The 22825-nt window shown below is 41.4% G+C and overlaps 1 protein-coding gene across 1 annotated transcript in view; it reads left to right on the top strand.

The window, feature by feature from the left end:
* The window catches only part of LOC144823935 (sperm-specific sodium:proton exchanger-like), a 5382759-nt gene that overhangs the window by 5145741 nt on the left and 214193 nt on the right, over nucleotides 1-22825 (top strand). Inside the window, exon 23 of the mRNA XM_078682869.1 lies at nucleotides 3550-3620. Within this exon, the coding sequence (XP_078538995.1) occupies nucleotides 3550-3620 (71 nt within the window). The remainder of the gene's footprint in view (nucleotides 1-3549; nucleotides 3621-22825) is intronic.

Genomic DNA, 22825 nt, shown 5'->3' with positions numbered 1-22825 from the left:
TGCACCATACAAGGAATTCCTTGTAAATATTGCAAAGTGGGGTGAGCAGCAGTTTTTGCATGGGAACTCCTACCTTGCATCTCATTTTTGTTAACTCCCGCTAACAGAAGTGGAAATCTTAAAAATGTACGATTTTGCCAGAAAACTGCCACTAACTGAGGTTAGCGGCTACTTGTAAATAAGGTGATAAAAAGAAAAGCTGCCATAACGTCAAACAATTGACGCTATGGCGGGGTTAACTTCTTGTTCATATGCCCCCAGGTGTAGCGTGAAAGGGGCCTTATTTACAAGGTGGCGTTAAGCAACATTAAGTGGCTTAACGCCGCCTTGTAAATAAGGTGACAGACTTAACACCACAGGAACGTCACAAAAATTGACATTCCTGTGGCATAAGCCCTTGTAAATATGCCTCGAAGTTTGAAACCCTTCCAAGTAGGTTCAATTAGGAATCAATGTTGTGCCATTTTTTTGTTGCTTACCTATGACTTCAACATAGTGTGAAATTAACCTTCAGCCTGAAGCACAGAGCTGACCAGACTCTGCGTACTGCGAGCATTCTGTTTCCCATAGTAACACTTCCCTGGTCCAGTGCTCCTTTTAAAGTGCTCAAGCAACCGGTCTGAAACAAGTCTGACAAAAGACGCTGAACCCTGGTGTGTCTGTGTCCGAAGCCTATTGGCCTATGTTTATTTTCATGTGTGAAGCTGAATCCACTTGGCGTAAATGCCATTTGGAGGCCATAGCTTAATTGTTTTTAGTGAAAACAAAAGGTCAAATTTTTAAACACAGAAGTCAACCATAAGGTAGGCCCTAGGTAGCCCTTTTGGCAGGGTGCTGTGTAATTAGGTTCTGGTAGTGACAAACAGCAAAATTTGTCTGTTCAGAGGCTAGCATTGGGAATTCCTTAATATCCTTTTAAGCAGTAATTCTTGATCTGAAAGGAGTAGCCACAGCAGGTATTATACCTATGGAATGGTAATGATAAATCCTGTTTAATAGTAATGTTGGGTTTAATATTTCTATTTAAGAAATGCCACTGTCAGAAAGAGGGCATTTTCCTGCTATTACTGCTGTGTGAGCCTTGCAGCCTGTCTCCAATACATGGCTGATGTGGGTAACAACTACATGTTGTGTATTCCCTCTAGATAGCCACACACACCAGAAGGATAGGCGTGCCTGAGTACCCATCTACTTACATATGCATTCTGATTGCTCTTCCTCAGCAGGAATGGTGGGAGGGGCTGACACACTTCAATAGGTAGTGTCTTTTTTCCTACACAAATGGCTACCCCCACAGCTAGTCTGGAGCCACAGCTGGGAAGAAAGGGGGACCTGTACACTTCAAGGGCCTGCTTTGATGTCACCCCCACTTCATAGGCACTACTGGGTATAGGTAATAGGTCTCTGACACTAAAAATACAGTAAACTACTGGACCTGTGAAGAAATCTGCCTGGAGTAAAGACTGCTGTGCTACAAGTAGTGCCACTCTGCTTGACTGCTGCTCTGGAAGAACTGCTTCTCTTCTTTGTTGTGCTGCCCTGCTACTTGCTGATCTCTGCCCTGCTAGGGAAAAGGACTGGACCCAGAGTGACTCCAGGGGCTTGCTGGCTTGTCCTCGTTTCAGAAGTCTCTGGGCCATCAAAGACTTCCGACAATCCTGCAACAATACCTAAACTCTACCATCTGTGAGACCTGCCTGGCCAAGTGTTACCAATCCAGTCCTGGTTCCTTGAAAGGTGGTTTGTGCTGTGCTGACCCATCAAAACCGATGCATCAACAACTTTGCACTGATTGGAACCAACTCATTGCTTATCAACTCCGATGCGATTGCTGCTCAACAACATTGCTTCGACGGACTGCGTAGCTCTCGATAACAGACTGCGTGGCTCCACGATGATGCATCGTCTGCATCATTTAGGGGTTCGACACGAAACCTTCATCAACTACATGGATTGGAACCGACGCATCGCCTCCATCCACAGGATCGACAACAACGCATCCCCTCCTCTGCTTCTCGTATCGAGTCTTCGACGTCGGCGCTTCCTCCATCCAAGGTACTTTTTTATTCAGACCTTCTTGAGTGCTGTCGCTGACCTGCCCTCCATCTCTGTCGGTCTGAACTTTGGATTTACCCTGGTCTAGCACGATCCAATGGCTCTGGTTAGCGATTTATGACTCTAAGCAGTATATTTCTATGTAATCTGTAAATATTTATAACTCTGGTTCAACTTATTGGGTTTTTGTTTTGTTCTTGTTTTACTCATAAAAATATAATCCATTTTTCTAACCCTTTGTGGAGTATTTTTGTGGTGTGTCATTGTATTACTGTGTGTGTGTGTGGGGGTGTGTGTGTGTGTGTGTGTGTGTGTGTGTGTGTGTGTTTGTGTGTGTACTTGTATGTGCCCTTATCCGCTTATAGAACTCCTGTCTTGGACAGATGCCAGGGAGATTGATTTTTCAGTCACCACAACTGCTACTGTTTTCTAATAAATACATTTTATAGACTCGGCCTAAACAGAGTTCTGAGGTTTTCTTCGACTTGTGGCAGCCAAATGTAAGGTGTTTGGGAGGGAATGCCAATATTTAGGTGCAAAGCATGTACCAAATTATTAATCCTCCATCATCCCTGCAACTACCCAATCAGCACAGTGTAATTATGGTTAATGGTTTTGTAAATATCAGCTATCGACAACCTGTATCCCTGCCTGACAAAAATAATGAACATCCCAGATTTCACACTATGTAGGTTCTATAGTCTGTTCCTGTGTCTTCTTTTCTTCTTGTCAAAATGTATTTGGATGATTCATGGCCGATTCTCTTCCTGATGAACTCTACGTCACATGCATGTGGGTCTATATTTTTAGTAAGCAGGCTTGTGGGTTGCTTGAGCTCAGAGGTCCTGGGCTGCACTCACCTAGGGTACACAGGTGCTCAAGCTAAGTTGAGCTTCATCATGCTGTTCTGGAAAGAACACAGGGACCCCAGATTAGGTCATAAGGGGTGATCAAACTCAGGCCAAATAGTGAAGCAGGACAAAACCACCTCACACATCAGGAGCAGGACAATACTTGTGAGAAGTTGGTGAAAATCATGATTCCAGCCGTGCTCACACAAGTGCGCTACAGTCTGACCTGCTTGTGAAAAGGATAGAAGGAGCGTTCAAGAGAGGAGGAGGAATGCGTGGGAAGTGTAAGGTGTAGAAGAGGAAACAGTCATTGTTAAGTTTGTAGGACCACCCTCATGAGCTCCTTTCTCCGAGATGATTCCTCACCTCAGGTATAAGGACAAGTAAGACAGATGACCTTGCAATATGTGATCTATTAACTGTTATCAATAAAAGGTATTTGCGAAAATGCCGGACACCTACTGCAACAGTGCAAGCCTCGTAAAACTTGTATAAACAATTTATACATTCTGTGAATAAAATTAAATAGTTAGATGAATTTGTCTATGATTATTTATTTTACAGGGTACTGTGTACTAAGACATTGTAAAAGAAATATTAGGACTGTTCTGAAGTGTAAATTTTAACAATTCTTCTTTTGTAGCAAGAACAGGTAAAACGAGTATTGCCATAGCAGTAAACGAGAGTCTGACAATGTTAAGAACCGTTGAATCGGTAAGTGTAAATCTTAATACTTGCGCTGTGAAGAATATTAATGTTATGTTATGTTAGGTTGTCTTGTAAAGCGCATGGCTACCCCAGCAATGGGGCGTCCCAGCGCTGTAGACCACTGGGGAACCCGTCCTGGCTTTCCCTGTGAGATGATCCCTGCTGGGTATCTCCAAGGTGAAACCAGGCATCTCCGGTGTATGGGGGGGGCCGTTGTGGAGATGAGGCAAGCTAATGCCCTGAGTTGCCGAGTGTGATCCCTGGTTAGAGTAGGCACCAAAGCAAGAATTATCGAGTCCGCTGACCCTGGTCCACGACCCTGCCGCATCGGGAATTGAACCCTGGTCCTGGGCCGTCCTCTGCTTCCGGGTCTGCCGCCTCTAACCAGTGAGCCACACCACTCCATGGGATCTGATCTGCATTCTTGTGAAGAGGGATATGTTTAGTTGCATTCTTTTGTGAATAGAATATCAACAATATTTGAACCAGTTAAAGTAGCCTTTTTAGGTTTCACCTGCAGAGCACTTGTGCTGTGCTTGTGAAATCTCTTGTATTTAATATATCTTAAAAGGGGGCTCTTTTCAGTTCCAAACCTGTGTTCATTCGCTTTTCTGTGGAACTTTTTTTTGTTAACTTCCCCTGGCTGCTCGCTAATGCTATTTCGACTAAGACTGTTCACACTGTGATAAGATCTCTTCCAAGGGAAAAGGCAAGCAAATGCTGGAAAGCTTGCTTTTTATTACTTAGTTGTGTAAAGCAGATACTTTAGCCTTAAAACATTTCTGCCATTTCCTATTCATGCCTTACTACCTTTCTTTGCAATTTGTACTACCTTTCTTTGCAATTTGTAGGCATTATCAGATTGATTTTTTATCGTAATCTATTTGGTGATTATGATCAAATTCTAAATGTTGCAATAAACATTTCATGTAAAAAATAAAGTTAAGATACAAGAGCTATGCTATATTTCTTACTAAACAGGCAGCCACAAGTGCAGTTACCTACCGTGCAGACAACAGGGTCATGATTTGAATGGTGCTGCAGGTGCAGTAGCACTGGGTCCAAAAGTTGTCAGAACTCTAAACACATAATATTGCTATATTTGACTACTAAACAGGCAGTCACTATTGCAGTTACCTTGCAATTAAAAGGGACTTGATTTGAATGGTGCAGTAGGTGCAGTGGTACCAGGGCCTGTAGCTCTACATACCCCTCTAAATCCAGATTATTGCTAAAATGTCAAACTAAACACGCAGCCATAAGTTTGGTTACCTTGCAGACAGCAGGGTTAGGATTTGAATGGTGCAGCAGGTAAAGTGACACCAGGACCAAAAGCTCTAGGCACCCCACTAAACAACTAACATTGCTATATTTTACTACTAAACAGTCAGTCACAAGTGTAGTTACCTGGCAGGTAACAGGGTTATGATTTGAATGGTGCAGCAGGTGCAGTGGCAACGGGTCCAAAAGTTGTCATAACTCCACTGAACACCAAACATTGCTATATTTAACAACTAAAAAGGCAGTCATAAGTGCAGTTATCAAGCAAGTACTAGGGTCATGATTTCAATAGTGCAACAGGTACAGTGGCACTGGGACCAAAAGCTCCAGCACGCCACTAAAAACTGATTATTGCTATATCTTATTCCTAACAGGCAACCACCAGTGCAGTTACCTTGCAGACAACACGGTCATGCTTTGAATGGTTCAGCAAGTGCAGTAGCACCAGGCCCAAACACATAATACTGCTATATTAGACTACTAAACATGCAGTCACAATTGCAGTAAACTTGCAGTTAAATGGCACTTGATTTGAATGGTGGAGCGGGTGCAGTGGCACTGGGGCCAAAAGCTCTAGGGACCCCACTGAACACAGGCTATTACTAAATGATACTACTAAACAGGACAGTCACAAGTGCATTATTCTAGCAGGCAATAGGGTCAAGATTTGAATGCTGCAGCGGGTGCAGTAGCACCAGGACCAAAAGCTCTAGGAACCCCACTAAATACCTAATATCGCTATATTTTACTACTTATCTGGCAGTCACAAGTGCCGATACCTTGCAGACAACGGGGTCATGATTTGAATGGTGCAGCAGGTGCTGTGGCATCGGGCCAGATGCTCTAGGGATCCCAGCTTTAGCACAGACTATTGCTATACTTTACTACTAAACAGGAAGTCACTAGTACAGATATCTAGCAGACACTAGGACCATGATTACAATGGTGGTGCAGGTCCAGTGGCTTCGGGTCCAAACGTTGTCCGAACTCCTCTAAACAGAAAATATTGCTATATTTAACCACTAAATAAGCAGTCACAAGTGTAAACTTGCAGGCAATAGGGTCGTGATTTCCATGGTGCTGCAGGTGCAGTGACACCGGGGCTCAAAGCTCTAGGAACCCCTCTAAACACCACATATGTACAACTAAACAGGCAGTTAAAAGTGCAATTACTTTTACAGGCAATAGGGTTTTTATTTGAATGGTGCAGCAGGTGCAATGGCACGAGGGTCAAAAGTTGTCATAACTCCTCTAAAAACCAAATATTGCTATTTTTTACTACTAAACACTCAGTCACAAATGCAGTTATCTTGCAGGCACTAGAAGCATGATTTGAATGGTGCAGCAGGTGCAGTGTCACCGAGCCCAAAAGTTGTCAGAACCCCTCTAAATACATAATATTGTATCACATCAATTAAATATATTATTTCCCTCTTTCATTTCATTTTTCAAAATGTTGCTATTACTTACCCACACTATACCACTAGTAACAGCACAATATACTGCCTTTTTGTGCTTAAACAAGTCATAACACTTTAACAGACTTTCTGTAACTTGTATTGTACAACTACTCAGCAAGAAACAACCTACAACAAAAATCAGCTTATTATTAATCACATAGGTGAAACCTAATGCATTTACCTATGCTAGGTATTTAAAGGACATACACATTTTACTGCAAAGGAGTCCTGGACCCAGGGCTGGTCCTAGAACTTCTGGGGCCGCGGGTGAAAGGGAAGATGGAGGCCCCTCTAATTTGCATGTAACATCCAGCCGCGGCCGGCATGATGCGCGGGTGGGGGTTCTCGTAGGGGTCCGCGCACGAGGGTAATTTAAAAATAAATTAAATGTACCTTCCCAGGTCTCGCGTTGTCTCTGCTCCTGACCTGCTCTCCTGCTTTCCTACCTCTGGCAGGAACAGGAAGCAGGCAGCCTCCCTCCCCTAAGCCAATCACAAGGCTGCAATGGCAGCATTGTGATTGGTCGGTACGCCAACCAGTCAGGCGCCTATGGGGAGGCTATTTTCTCCATGTAGGGTGCATTGCAGCCTATATGGAGAAAGGCCAGAGTGTCTCTAATAAAAGAGAGGGACCCCGAGACCCAAAAGGGTAGGGTACCAAAAAGACAAATGTCAAGAACAAGTTCCCTTCTGGGTGAGACTTTGTAACATATGAACTATCAAACACCACCACTCATACAGACAGGAGCAAAGAGGAAAACTAAACTAAAATTAGACAGTTTATTCAGTAATTTTTTTTAAACATATCATCTCTTGTCATCAAAAGCACAGTTTAATAATTGCACAGTTATACAAAATAAAATCACAAAAGTGGTAATACAGGTGGGAAACAAAATTAAGGAATACATGGATCCTATTGTCATGAGATAAATACAATAGTCAGAGATGTAATCAGACTCTGGCATCCAATTGAACTTTTACAGTAAGAGTTGTTATTCCATGGACTTAAGGTACTTAAACTCAGTAAAGTGCATCGACGCGTTTCGGTGGGCATATATTTTAGGAGCCAACACCTTCTTCAGGATATAATAATAGATTCCCACATAGATGAAATCTGAAACACAAGAAAAGGTATCTTAAAAAAGCATAGCTGCTGTATTTTACATCGAATATACCTATCAAATTCATTCAGAAGAAGTAATCCTAGATGCTCCACATTATATACAATACATATCATTCTAACATACACAAATAATCTAGTCACACATGGTTAATGCAAACACAGAAAAAACATCATTGATGACCTTCCAGTCTCTGTGATACACTATTTCATCAGGAAGGCAGTCCAATTTCATATTTGGCATATTTATAATCTGCGAGTAAAGTTTAGGTTTAGTCAAATATTATCCACAGAGATCCGCCATCTAATGGTCCTATTCTATACTACATATTAAAAGTAAATACTCCTTAAATATGGTCAGCAACAAAACAAAACAGCATAAGGTTACCTCATAGAGGGATCACACAGTATCTCAGGCTCTTCGAATTATGTATCCAATGCCACAATGGTGGCTATATAAACATTAGAGAAAACATCATTCAAATATTGAGCTTCTCTAGGTTATATTTAGTCTATGTATTAACCCATTGTTGCCACACACCTTTATTCCGACAGAACCTTCCTTATGTTGGTTTCACAGAAATCCGCCTTTTCCCGTGGAAGGCACTGTATTATGATCTGAAAAACCAGATCATATAGTTACCGTTAAAAAATAATAATAATAATAGCCATATCAATAGCTACCAATTTTAAGGAGTATATATCATGGCTCCTATTCATCACCAACTCCATGCTGGCCTATGTGTAAAGTCGGAGTTGTAGAACATACAGCTTTGGATCCCTGAGTCGGACTTAGTGAATACAACCCATTCGAGTGTGTCCTCTATTTACTGCTTGCAGTGTATAGAGTGCAATGATAGTCGCACACGCTAATCACTGTAATCACTTAGCAATCCATTCATATGGATATTGATAAACATAGCGCAGCAAAGGTGCCCATCTATTTATATAAGCGTGCATATTCATATTGCATCGGATTAACATATCGGTCAAGGATAAGGCATTGTCTATTCTAATTGAAATAACATGGGTATAGACCTTTCGTACCTTAAAACCGGTCAGTAACTGTTTGGCCGTAAATCCAAGTCATGGGCACTTCAATCCAAGGCCAGAGTGCCCATGACTGGTTTGGTCGGCCCCGGAGGGCTGACCAAACAGTCAGCGCCCTTAGCAGTGGGCAAGGCACTCCTCCCCTGCCCTAAAGCAGACCCGCCCGCCCCCAACCAAACACTTCTCACTTCTACTTTCTCGCAGTGCAAGTAGCAGAAACATAAAATGGTAGTTTTAGAATTTTGTGTTTCTGCTTCTCGCACTGTGAGAAAGCAGTAGGGCGACGCTACTCCGCCCCAGTAAAGGAGCCGCCCTTGGTAACATCACAAGAAGTTACGTCACAGAAATTGACATTACAGGACAATTGATCTTATTTGGCATCCCCGAAGAGACCTAACGTGGATATCAGTAACATGGACTAAAATATAAATATACAAATAAAATAAGTCCATATTTTTTAAAACTGTATTAAATGGATTACATTTGTCACATTGGATGGAAAAGCTAGGTGCAGGTCTCACAAAAATGTATATTATTTACTCCTCGTTAACTGATTGTTTCCAGATGAGTGCATGATTCAATTTCCAGTTCTGCCTCATAAAGGGGGGAGATTCTGTTGAGGTAATGAGGGGCGGGATCATTCAAAATATAAAACGACTCAAGAGAAAATCTCTCACACCATGGATATAATTCCAGATTTGAAAAGGCTCCCTTATCTTACTGTGCCAATATTGTGCTACCTTAGGATGACATTACTACTTCGTAATTTGTTTGAACATAAATCCTCTCACCAGTATCCCACATACACATGCTAAGAGGCGTAGGACAATCTTTTTGTGTGTGGGCTTTTTACTCGCCAGAATTATGATAAGTGCAAAAACACAACTCATAGTACAAAATTACAAGACACCATTGCAAACAAATAAACATTGTACATAAATAAAAAAAGACTTGAAACAACCAAGACCACTGCTAAATCATACATTGACTTGAAGGTACACTTCAGATTCAAGGGGTTTTCAAATTAACGTTTTTGATTTGGTGGTAGAACTGTAGGAAGTAGAAGTGGCCGCCTTTAGAGCTGGTGGAGCCATGTGCGACAATGTTGGTGCCCCCCAATGACTCGCTCTTCCACTGATTCTCTCACTACCACCCTTTAACAGTGCCACTCAAGTCTCCATAACCACATTCTCGCTCAGATGCATTTAATTTGATTTACAGTGTCACTGATACCAGTGTAGGGTGTCAGAGAACTTTATATCACACATTACACAGAGGCAATCAATCATACGTGTGTAAATCACAATAGGTAATGTTACATACGACAAAGGACTAGGAGTCACATTACAATCATATTAGTAGGCAGTATAGTTTATTAGCGATTGATCTGGAAAAACACAAACTCTGAATATTGAATGTAATTCCGTGATTGTGGGTTCTATTTAATAACCAGAATTGATTTCTGACCAAATGAACCCTTTTTTAAACATTGGGATAATCAAAGACTGGGGGAAAGAACCATAACACTGTAATTTATACCTTGCAGTTTGCATGCAGCTCTTAGATGACAGTTAATAGCTCATTGTTCTATGTTAGGATTTTGACTTATAAACTGCAAGTAGCAATAGGATCTCTCTGACAAAAGCAGTAACCCATTGGCCTATTTAAGTGATGTGGACTTAGAGATCTGCATGATACATGTTCTTTGCAGCAGGCACATTAACCATCTGCGCTACCTTTAAAGAAGGCAAAACTTCCACTTGACAAAACTCCATCTCTCTCTAGGAAGAACATTAATCACCGAAGTATTCATGACATTTTTATTGTTGCCAAAAATTGCTGGAGGCCAATAAGGATGCAACAAGTGCTTTTAGAAACATAATGTACATAATGTACTCGCAAACATGACGCCCCCACCCGAAGTCAGCACTCAGTGCCATCTCATAGGTTGAACTACCCTAGAGCCTTCCTGCTCAAGGGTCCTGAGAGTCACTGTTGCTCTAGGGTGTGCTACTTCGAAGGCCTGCCCAAAAGACTCAAGTTGAGCTTCAATAGGGGTTGTAGTGGACCAGCCTTCAAGGTTAACCAACACTTGCCACAGCTATGGTTCACCTGGTGGTGCTCAGACACCATTGTTTTAAGGTCTTTCTGGGCCTTCTAAGGTCTAGCATGGAAATGTGCTCTCTCAGGAGAGTGGTCTGGTAGACTGGTCATGGAGGCTGAACCTGGTTCCTCAGTTCCAAATTCGGTAGCTCTGACCATAGTGTCACATCCTCTCCCCACTGAATACCACACTGCCCCACTAGCAGAAACTCGCACTGCCTTCAACTACAACCCAATTGCGCCCCGCTATAGACACCTGGAGGCGACTCAATTCAAATTAGGCACTAGACAAGAGCAATATGCTGCCTAAAAAAAAGTGACAAGATCCTGGAAAAAGCAAACACTCATGAAGAATGTAAAATTAATGAAAAGCATGTGAAATGTAAGCAGGAACAACATGGTTATCTTAACGCTGTTGCACTTATTATTCAGAAATCAATGAGTGCTTTTGCATGAAAAGTTAAGGCCATGACTACAGGGCCGGAAGGGGCCAGTTTCAATGTCCATTGATTATATCCTTACAAAACGTAAGCAATATAGTTTAAAAAGACCACATTCGTGAATACAGAGCAGCAGCATGCATTTTGTTTTCCAATCCGCTCATCAAGCAGGTATTGCAGCACATCCAGTAATGGTGCACTTTCCTGCACGGGGAAAACAATGCTGTTCAGAGAAATACAAGAAAACAAAAGTAGTGCTTCACTGGCAAACTCTGTAAAGTGGCACTAATGTGTTTTGGGTGTGAATAAAATCAATCTGGTCCTTTTTTGACCCACTCTGTCTTGCTTTAGCTATTTTTTACATTTTGAACCTTTTATTTCGCTCCATCCCAAGGCTGCACTTTGGAAGTGAAAAATGTCAGAAAAAAAGACGACCTTTCCAGCAAAAGTGTTTTTATTTTTTGGATTCATTTCATAGGGGAACAAATAAAGGAAAGGAAAGAGGGAGTACTGGCTACAAGTCCCAGGGAAGGGGGCTTCACACCTGGACCTTGCAGCTTTCTATAGTGCTTAGAGACCCAGGGAAAGGGGGCACCCTCCCCTGAGCCTTTGAAGCAGTAACAAGGCATTTCGGAAAACACTGCCTTAGCACCGGCTTTTCTACATACATTTAAATGTACACATTCCCACCAAAAAATAAAGGGTGATGCAAAAGTTAACAAAAGCTAGTTGATCTGGGTATTACCTCCTTGGTTAGACCTTTTCACCACAGAAGAGAACGCGCATTGTCATCAGTTCTGCACGTTGGAATTTCCAAGGTGGCGCTTGCTCGGAGACGCTTTTCGTCGCGAGTGGAGCTGCGGTCTATTGTATGCCTTTCCGCCTATACCACTTCTGCCCAGAGTGCTGAAGAAGATCAGGCACAACCGGGCCCAAGTCATCCTTTTGGCTCCGGACTGGGCAAGAAGGTACTGGTATCCCGAGCTACTCAGCATGTCAGTCGATCCCCCGATTCGTCTGCCTCTTCAGGAGGACCTTCTGTCGCAGCAGCAGGGGACGGTCCTCCACCTGAACCTGTCCAGTCTCCACCTCCATGCGTGGAGATTGAGCGGCAACAGTTGAGGCCATTTGACTTGCCTCCTGAAGTCTGTGGTGTCATTCTGGCAGCCAGGCGTCCCTCCACGAAAACGGTATACGCCTGCAGGTGGAACAAATTTGTGGCATGGTGCACAACAAAATGTAAATGTAAATGTATGTGTCTTGTAAAGCGCACTGCTGCCCTGAGGCGTCATGGCGCTTTAGACCGCTGGGGAACCCGTCCTGCTATCCCTGTGAGATGGTCCCTACTGGGTATCTCCAAGGTGAAACCAGGCATCCCCGGGGAAAGTGGGTGGCCGTTGCAGAGATGAGGCACGCTAATGCCCAGAGTTGCCGAGTGTGATCCCTGGTTAGAGTAGGCACGAGGCGAGAATTATCGAAGGCTGTGGATCCCCTTTCTGCCCCTCTGTCAGAGGTTCTCCTCTTTCTTCTGTCTCTTGCCAAGCAGGGCTCTGCTCTGGGCACTATCAAGGGCTACCTCTCTGCCATTTCGGCCTACTTAAGGTTTCCTGATCAGCCTTCTCGTTTCAAGTCCCGGTTGTAAATAGGTTCTTGTAAGGCATCACTCACATGTTTCCTCCTGTTCCTTTCGTGATGCCTCAGTGGGACATGAACCTTTTTGATGTGTGCTCCTTTCGAGCCACTTAACAATTGCCCTCTTTGTCTTCTGACTCTCAAGACTGCATTCCTGGTTGCCATCACCTCTGCCAGTGAGCTCCAGGCTCTTTCTTCTAAACCTCCTTTCCGTCCATCCGGATGAGGTTGTTTTGAGAACGCGTCCGTCTTTCCTGCCCAAGGTTGTCACAGTCTTCCACATCGGGCGTCTATTACCTTGCCCACCTTCTATCTGTCTCTGCATCCCTCAAAAGAGGAAGGGAGGCTCCACCGTCTGGACCCAAAACATGCACTCTCTTTCTATCTGGATCGCACACGCCAGTTCCGGGTGCATGACCAGCTCTTTGTTGGTTATGTGGGCGTGAAGAAGGGACGGGCGGTGCACAAACAGACCATCTCTCGGTGGGTCGTTTTGTGCATCAAGGCATGCTACTCTTTGGCTAAAAAGGAGCCACATGTTGGGCTGAGGGCCCATTCCACTAGGGCCACGGCGGCTTCTTCTGCCCTAGGTCGGGGAGTCCCCGTACAGGACATCTGTCAGGCAGCTACGTGGGCCTTGCTGCACACGTTTGATAAACACTACTGCCTGGACAGTTAAGCCAGGAGAGATGGCTTCTTTGGCTGTTCCGTTCTCCAGGACTTTCTGGTGTGATCTTGGTTCGCAGACCCACCACCGGGGTTGGTAATGCTAGGATATCTATTCTAAGGTAAGGAATCTAACTAACGTGTTTCTTTCAGATGAACAAGTTACTTACCTTCGGTAACGATGTATCTGTAAGAAACATAAGTTAGTTAGATTCCTTACCGCCTCACCCATCCTCCCCTTTCTGCGAACCCGTCTGAAGCATGGGGGTTATTCTAAGGTAAGGAATATAACTAACTAATGTTTCTTACAGATACATCGTTACCGAAGGTAAGTAACTTGTTCGCTAGTGCAATAATAGATATGGTGGCCCCCTCCCCCACTGCAAGCAGTTCACAGCCTGGCAAATTGGATCTTATTCTCCAAGAAATAAGGGAATCTCGCATGGTAATGAAACAGCAGCTTTTCTCGCTTGCTACCAAGGTCACCTAATCAGGGGAGATCAAAAGAAACTCACAGACAAAGTAAATGCTGACACAGCAGCATTACAAGACCTAGCCCCATGGCGAAAAAAACACTCTTAAATTAGTGGAACACCTTCAGCACTAAGTCGCGATACTGCAAGAAATGATGGAAGATGTTCACGCCGCAACAACATCCACATAGTAGGCCTACCGTAGAACAATGAAGGCCAAAATGCAACACTATTCATAAAACCTTGGCTGAGAAAAATAATGCCACCCGGAGGATTAGCCAAACCTTTCTGTGTGGAGGGTGCTCACAGAGTCCCTACCAGGAGAAGAGTGCCCGGGGTGCCACCGTGCCCTATAGTTGCTCGAATTCTCAACTTTAAAGAGCGTGACCAGATCCTACATGTGGCACGTGAAAAAGCACCTGTCAAACGTTAGCATGCGCATTTCATTATTCCTGGACTACACTCCACAGGGACAGAAGAAGCGTGCATCATGTCACGGCATTAAGCAACACCTTCAATCACAAATCTGAAGTATGCCCTCCTCTATCCAGCTAAGCTCAAGATCATCCATGACCACAAAAGCAACATCTTCTACACTCCAGTCGAGGCCTGGGAATGGATTGAGCACACCTTTCCTGAGTTGCCCATAGATGCGGCCCTCAGGCATAATTTGTAGCCCAAGACTGGAAGATGCCAACCGCAGAACCGGCACCCAAAATCATAGAGAAAGGAAGAAAATCTAGTACCCACACCTGTGCAAATGCTGGAGAGGCAATGCTCAGCTCTACTATCCACAGCCACCTTCAGTGAAACAAAAAACAACAAAAATGAGGATCAAAGCTTAGATGCCTGCACCGGTACTAAAGTCCCAAAAGTAATGCCTAATGCAACGAAGGTGCAAGTAGCCTGGAACACAATTCCCTTTGTCCCATAAATGACAAGAAGGAGACAATTCCCCTACTTCCTCAAGATTTACATACACAAAGTAGCCCTGCACCCTTCAAATGGTGGCAACACAAGAATTCATCTCAATGTCAAATAGAGTTTTTAGCAATATTCTTATCATAGGCAATTCACAGATGTTCAGTTGTTTTCCCAAGAGAAGTCAATGAAGGCTCTTCAAGTTTGAAATGTGTTCTTTATTCAAATTTCTTTATGAACGGAGTAGCCAACGCATTTCGTCAGTTACCGGACTTCTGCAGGGCTATAAAAATACCAAAAACACAGAAGTGCTACTTACAATAGTGCAGACACACATTTAAAAACATGTCAGAGAAAACCAGATTTTTTTATATGTAACAATGTCTGTCCACAATCCCTTTTATAGGGTACGCTTTTTTCTGGGAAAACATTCTTGCCAAACGGTTTTATGAAAACACAATAGTCAGAATCGAAAATTGACCCATGAGCATTTGAAAAAAAATATATAAACAAGTTATTTACAAGTGCATATACATCAAGAGATAATAACAATTATCTGTATTGTAGCATTGGAGACAATTATGCTTCTTTTACATTAACAAAGCCTCTTTTATTTCCAAATATGATTATCTCTCTGTATTAGAGAAAATACCTTTGATTTCTTTTGGTAGTCTTTATTCAAAATCTGTACATAATGAATCAAATGTCAATCAATCTGTAAATAGAATGATGTCCATAGTTACACACCGATAATAACTATTGTTTACAAAAAACAGCAGAAAGCAGAGGCATTGTTTATACACCCTATGTTTCCAGGTCCCCGTATTACACTATCATCAACAAGATAACAGCCTATCTGTGATATAGGACCATTTCAAGGTATTAATGCATTATACTGCAGCTCATCTTAATGTTTATCACTTGTCAAACATTTAATTCAAACACCATTTCTTAGTGTTGAGGCATTGACACTTACTTCAAAAAACGCCTATGTACTCCAGCAGCGGTCTAAGTTCAAAAGTGATTTCACAATGCCAATGAAGTGTATATCCTGAATGAAAATAAGTGCAACATGTATCAAAATTTAGGACATCTAAAGTTTCTAATTTATATTATTCTTAAGTATCAACAGATGGTATTAGGATACATGAAAATATATCCATCTCCTACCCCTATCGTCAATTTACATAGTCCTATATCGGCTGTTAGACTAACAGTATGAATAACCGGGCAGTAGTTTTAAAAGTCATCAATTTAATGCTGCCGTAAAGCATGACAAAAAAAGCGTCATTTATAAAAACCACCTCATAATATTGCAACAAATTTTAAACGAACATTTTTTATAATACACTTTTTCTTGTGACATACCATCACCAATGTCAGTTAGAATATTGGTAGAAAAATAGATCTTTGTCAAAAGTAAATGTCTTTTATGAGAACATTTAGTCTTGTGTTACGCTAACATCTATGTATGTGTAGACACTGCCGAAAGGTATAAATACAGAGTGGCAGCGAACATCCTTTATGCAAGTGCTTATTTCTGCTTGCACTTAAATCTATTTGATTTTACTAAATGTCACTAGGTAAGAGTCCGGACTGACTCCCTTTGTTTTGCCCCTCACACGCAGCATACAGCAGTTCTATAAACCGAGACTCAATACCGTCCACTTGCTGAGAGTGCGGTGGACATCTTTTAAGAGGGCACGTCTCCCCCAGTGAACAAAAGTTCTAAAAACCACCTCATAATATTGTAATGCATTTTAGGCGAACATGTTTTATAATGCACTTTCTTGTGACATACCATCACCAAATGTCAGTTAGAATTTTGTTAGATAAATAGATTTTTGTCAAACGTAAATGTCTTTTACAAGAACAATTGGTCTTACGTTACGCTAACTTCTATGTAAGTGTGGCCAATGCCGAAAGGTATAAATACTGAGTGGCAACTGATATCCTTTATGCGACTGCTTTTGTCTAATTGGACTAAAATCTATTTGATTTTACTAAATGTCACTAGGTAAGAGTCCGGACTGACTCCCTTTGTTATGCCCCTCAAATATAGCATGCAGCAGTTTTGCAAACCGAGACTCAATACCGTACACTTGCTGAGAGTGCAGCGTCCATCTTTTAAGAGGGCACATCTACCACAGTGAACAAAGTTCTATTAGCATTCCCATCCAAGTACAGCTTCGTCAGTATGTCTAAACAATCCCCATCAAAATTCTCGAGTACTATATGGTACAATTACAAAGCCAGCAAAGTTACAAACTAAGACGCATTATACTAAGCACATCATATCCTCTACTCACCGCATAAGTACGCGGTCTGTCTTGCATGTGGTCATCTGGTTTAGATAACTTGGGAAAGACTGTGCGTTTTTAAAGGACTCATTAATTAATTAAGCCATCAATTAATTCAAATTGATTGCTCATTAACCGTCCCACGTCGCATTCCCAATGACGTATCAGTCAGTTCATAACAGGTGCCGTCTTTGAATGGTTGAATTCAGCATATCAGTCGGTACGTAATGGGCACCATCTTTAAAGGATTAAATTCAGCATACTTTCTCCCATTCTTGATGGCGTATAGTAAGCGCCATTTTCAAATGTTTTTGTTCTGCTTACTTTCTCATACTCTCGATGGTGTATAACACGATGTATCGTAGGCGCCATCTTTAATCCTTAAAGTTCGGCTTATTTTTTTATTCATTTACAGCTAATGACCCGATACCGCTAATCCTAATTCATGAGCCTCGGTTGCATTTTATAGATGTTAAGTACGTCATCCTTTACGGGCACGATCTACAAGTGGCCAGATTAAACTTAATTTAATACCGTATTTACGTGCCTCAATACCAAAACAAGTTTACATTAAAAGATAGGTGGCACAATTCACCAGATGTATATAGCTAATAATTGCTATAACAAAAAAACACATTCCGTACCACATAGTAGTATATTATATATCGTGCCTAAATCCTTATATAGGGTACGGGGTAAAATCTAAGTGAAAAAGGTCCCTTAATATGGTTCAAACATGATGTATGTTGCCTCTTCATTAATAAGCTTTATGGGAGTAATTCTAACCGGCTTCACACTGCAGTAATCATATTTCGCTCATCACGACACCAAAAGATGACACCATCTTGGACTGAAATATATAACATCAAGTCTCCATAATTACAGCCTCTATCATTCCATCCCTTGGTTCAACACATGTCACTACTAAAACCACAGAGGTAAGGCTGAAAACACTATTATCAAGGGAAAACTGATTTCCATCGCCAGAGTGTATATAGATAGCCTCTCTATGGGTGCACTTTCTTCTTACTCATCATGATGAGGCTATGTATCAGTAATAATCCTACAAAAAATGGTGAAATTCATTATTAACGTTTAGCCCAAATTTTACAGATCTTATCCTGCAAATCCAACGGGCTTCCATTTGCCTCAGTTGTACTGTCCTGTCGCCACCCCTAGGGTTCAATCCCACACTATATATAGCATGAATTTTAATTTCACCATTGTGGGGATGACAACCAGCAATGTGTTGTGCCACAGGTCTTCTCACATCTCCATGTTTAATACTTCTAACATGTTCTTGGATTCTGATTTTTAAACTTCTAATACTACTCCCCACATAGATCTTTTCACAGTGACAAATGATCAAATTCACTACATATGTAGTGTTGCAGTTGATGAAAGTCATAATAGAGTAGCTCCTAGGTCCATTGTGTTTAAACATGTTTGTCTTATTCATGCCATACCTGCAGACAGAACAGTTACCACATACATAGAAACCCAATGGTTTCTCAGGTAACCATGTGGTTAAAGGTACCTCAGGTGGTCTTACATAACTGGGACAAAAGATGTTCTTTAAAGTTGTTCCCTTTTTGTAGACAACTCTGGGTTTGTTAGGAACAATATCCTGTGGAAGCGTATCCAATTTTAGTAAATGCCAATTTTTCCTTAATATGTTGTAAATATGGTTACTATACATTCCATATCCAGTCACAAAGATACATTAATTCTGATAATCATTTTCCCTCGTGCGTGGTTGTTGCACTAAGGTCTCACTACGTTTCTTTATCCTGATCTTATTCTCTGCTTTTTGAATGCCAGTATTGTCATATCCTCTTGCTTGAAAGTCTCGCTTAGTTTTCTCAATTTTTTTCTCGAAATTGTAATCCTCGCTACAATTTCGGCAGACTCGCACCATTTCACCATACGGTAAGGCCACGATAGTATTTTTGGGGTGACAACTGGCATTATGCAGTACTATGTTGTCGGTTTCCTGTACATATCACTGTGGACCACATTACTCCTTACATAAAGCCTGAGATCCAAGAACATCATCGCTTGTGTGGAACTACTAATGGTTAGTTTGATGTTACGATCATTTGTATTTAGGTAGCAAAAATATTTGTTTAGAGCATCAGCGCTACCGTTCCAAATTAGAAAGATGTAGTCGATGTAACGGACGTACAAAAAAATGTGGTCCACCCATTTTTCCGCACCACGGCCCCAGGCAGGCTCCATCTCATACAAACCCATGAACAGGTTTGCATAGGTGGGAGCAAACCTAGAGCCCATGGCAGTTCCCCATTTTTGTAGGAACCAGTTGGTCTCATGCAAGAAAACATTCTGAGTCAGTATCAATTCCGACATAGATAGCAACATCTGTGTGTGCTCTAAGTGGCAAGCGTTGCGTTTGTAAAGGCAATGTTTCAAAGACTTAGGGCCATTTTCAAATTCTATCGCGGCCATACCGTATGGTGAAATGGTGCAGGTCCACCGAAATTGTAGCTAGGATTACAATTTTGAGAAAAATTTAGAGAAAACTAAGCAAGACTTTCAAGCAAGAGGGTATGACAATACTGGCATTCAAAAAGCAGAGAATAAGATCAGGAAAAAGAAACGTAGTGAGACCTTAGTGCAACATCCACGCACAAGGGAAAATGCTTATCAGAATCAATGTGTCTTTGTGACTGAATATGGAATATATAGTAACCATATTTACAACATATTAATGAAAAATTGGCATTTACTAAAATCGGATACGCTTCCACAGAATATTGTTCCTAACCAAACCAGGGTTGACTATAAAGAACATCCTTTGTCCCAGTTATGTAAGACCACCTGAGGTACCTTTAACCACATGGTTACCTGAGAAACCATTGGGTTTCCATGTATGTGGTAAATGTTCTATCTGCAAGTATGGCCTGAATAAGTCAAAAAAATTTAAACACAATGGACCTAGGAGCTACTCTATTATGACTCATCAAGTGCAACACTACATATGTAGTGTATTTGATCATTTGTCACTGTGAAAAGATCTATGTGGGGAGTAGAATTAGAAGTTTAAAAATCAGAATCCAAGAACATGTTAGAAGTATTAAACTTGGAGATGTGAGAAGCCCTGTGGCACAACACATTGCTGAGTGTCATCCCCAGAATGGTGAAATTAAATTTCATGCCATAGATAGTGTGGGAATATAATCCCTAGGGGTGGCGACAGGACAGTACAACTGAGGCAAATAGAAGGCCGTTGGATTTGCAGGCTAAGATCTGTAAACCTTGGGCTAAACGTTAATAATGAATTTCACCATTTTTTGTAGGAATAATACTGATACATAGACTCATCGTGATGAGTAAGAAGAAAGTGCACCCATAAAGAGGCTATCTCTATACACTCTGGCAATGAAAATCAGTTTTCCCTTGATAATAGTGTTTTCAGCCTTAGCGCTGTGGTTTTAGTAGTGACATGTGTTGAACCAAGGGGTGGAATGATAGAGGCTGTAATTATGGAGACTTGATGCTATATATAGCTGTCCAAGATGGTGTCATCTTTTGGTGTCGTAATGTGCGAAATATGATTACTGCAGTGTGAAGCCAGCTAGAAAAGTTCCCATAAGACTTATTAATGAAGAGGCAACATACATCATGTTTGGACCATATTAAGGGACCTTTTTCATTTAGATTTTACCCCGTACCCTATATAAGGATTTAGGCACGATATGTAATATACTACTGTGTGGTACGGAATGTGGTTTTTTGTCATAGCAATTATTAGTTATATACATTTGGTGAATTGTGCCGCCTATCTTTTAATGTAAACTTGTTTTGGTATTGAGACACATAAATACGGTATTAAATTAAGTTTAATGTGGCCACTTATAGATGGTGCCCGAAATGGATGACGTACTTAACATCTATAAAATGAAACCGAGGCTTATGAATTGGGATTAGCCACATAGGGTCATTAGCTGTAAATGAATGAAAAAATAAGCTGAACTTTAAGATTTAAAGATGGCGCCTGCGATACATCGTGTTATACACCATTGAGAGTATGAGAAAGTAAGCGGAACAAAACCATTTGAAGATGACGCTTACTATACGCCATCGAGAATGGGAGAAAGTATGCTGAACTTAATCCTTTAGAGATGGCGCCCATTATGAACCGAATGATATGTTGAATTCAACCATTCAAAGATGGCACCTCTTATGAACTGACTGATACGTTATTGGGAATGCGACGTGGGAAGGTTAATGAGCAATTAATTTGAATTAATTGATGGCTTAATCAATTAACGAATCCTTCAAAAACGAGCAGTCTTTCCCAAGTTATCTAAACCAGACGACCACATGCAAGACAGACCGCGTACTTCTGCGGTGAGTAGAGGATACGATGTGCGTAGGATAATGCGTCTTGGTTTGTAACGTTGCTGGCTTTGTAATTGTACCATATTGTACTCGAGAATTTTGAGGGGGGTTGTTTAGACATACTCACGAAGCTGTACTTGGATGGGAATGCTAATAGAACTTTGTTCTCTGTGGGAGACGTGCCCTCTTAAAAGATGACAGCGACACTCTCAGTGTAGAGTATTGAGTCTCAGTTTGTAAAACGGCTGCATGCTATATTTGAGGGGAATAATGAAGGGAGTCAGTCCGGACTCTTACCTAGTGGCATTTAGTAAAATCAAATAGATTTTAGTGCAATTAGACAAAAGCACTCGCATAAAGGATATCCGCTGCCACTCTGTATTTATACCTTTCGGCATTGGCTACACTTACATAGAAGTTAGCGTATTGTAAGACCAATTGTTCTCATAAAAGGCATTTACAATAATATGAGGTGGTTTTTGGGACTTTTTCTCACTGGAGGAGATGTGCCCTCTTAAAATATGGCCGCCGCACTCTCAGCAAGTGGACGGTATTGAGTCTCGGTTGATAGAACTGCTGCATGCTGCATTTGAGGGGCAAAACAAAGGGAGTCAGTCCGGACTCTTACCTAGTGATGTTTAGTAAAATCAAATAGATTTTGGTGCAAGCAGATAAAAGCACTCGCATAAAGGATGTCTGCTGCCACTCTGTATTTATACCTTTCTGCATTGTCAATACTTAAATAGATGTTAGCGTAACGCAAGACTAAATGTTTTCATAAAAGACATTTACTTTTGACAAATATCTATTTTTCTAACAATATTCTAACTGACATTGGAGATGGTATGTCACAAGAAAAAGTGAATTATAAAAAATGTTCGCTTAAAATTCGTTACAATATTATGAGGTGGTATTTATAAATGACGCTTTTTTTGTCATGCTTTACACCAGCATTAAATTGATGACTTTTGAAACTACTGCCCGGTTATGCATACTGTTAGTCTAACAGCCGATATAGGACTATGTAAATTGACGATAGGGGTGGGAGATGGATATCTTATCATGTATCCTAATGGCTTCTGTTGATACTTAAGAATAATATATATTAGAACGCTTAGATGTCCTAAATGTTGATACATGTTGCACTTATTTTTATTCAGGATATGCACTTCATTGGCATTGTGAAATCACTTTTGAACTTAGACCGCTGCTGGAGTACATAGGTGTTTTTTGAAGTAATTGTCAATGCCTCAACACTAAGAAATGGTGTTTGAATTAAAAGTATGACAAATGATAAACATTAAGATGAGCTGCAGGACAATGCATTAATACTTTGAAACGATCCTATACAGATAGGCTGTTATCTTGTTGATGATAGTGTAATACGGGGACCTGGAAACATAG

This window comes from Lissotriton helveticus, chromosome 3_1 (assembly GCF_964261635.1).
Source record: "Lissotriton helveticus chromosome 3_1, aLisHel1.1, whole genome shotgun sequence".
Taxonomy (NCBI): domain Eukaryota; kingdom Metazoa; phylum Chordata; class Amphibia; order Caudata; family Salamandridae; genus Lissotriton; species Lissotriton helveticus.
Note: the sequence above shows the minus strand (reverse complement) of the source record. Positions and strands in the feature narration are given on the sequence as shown.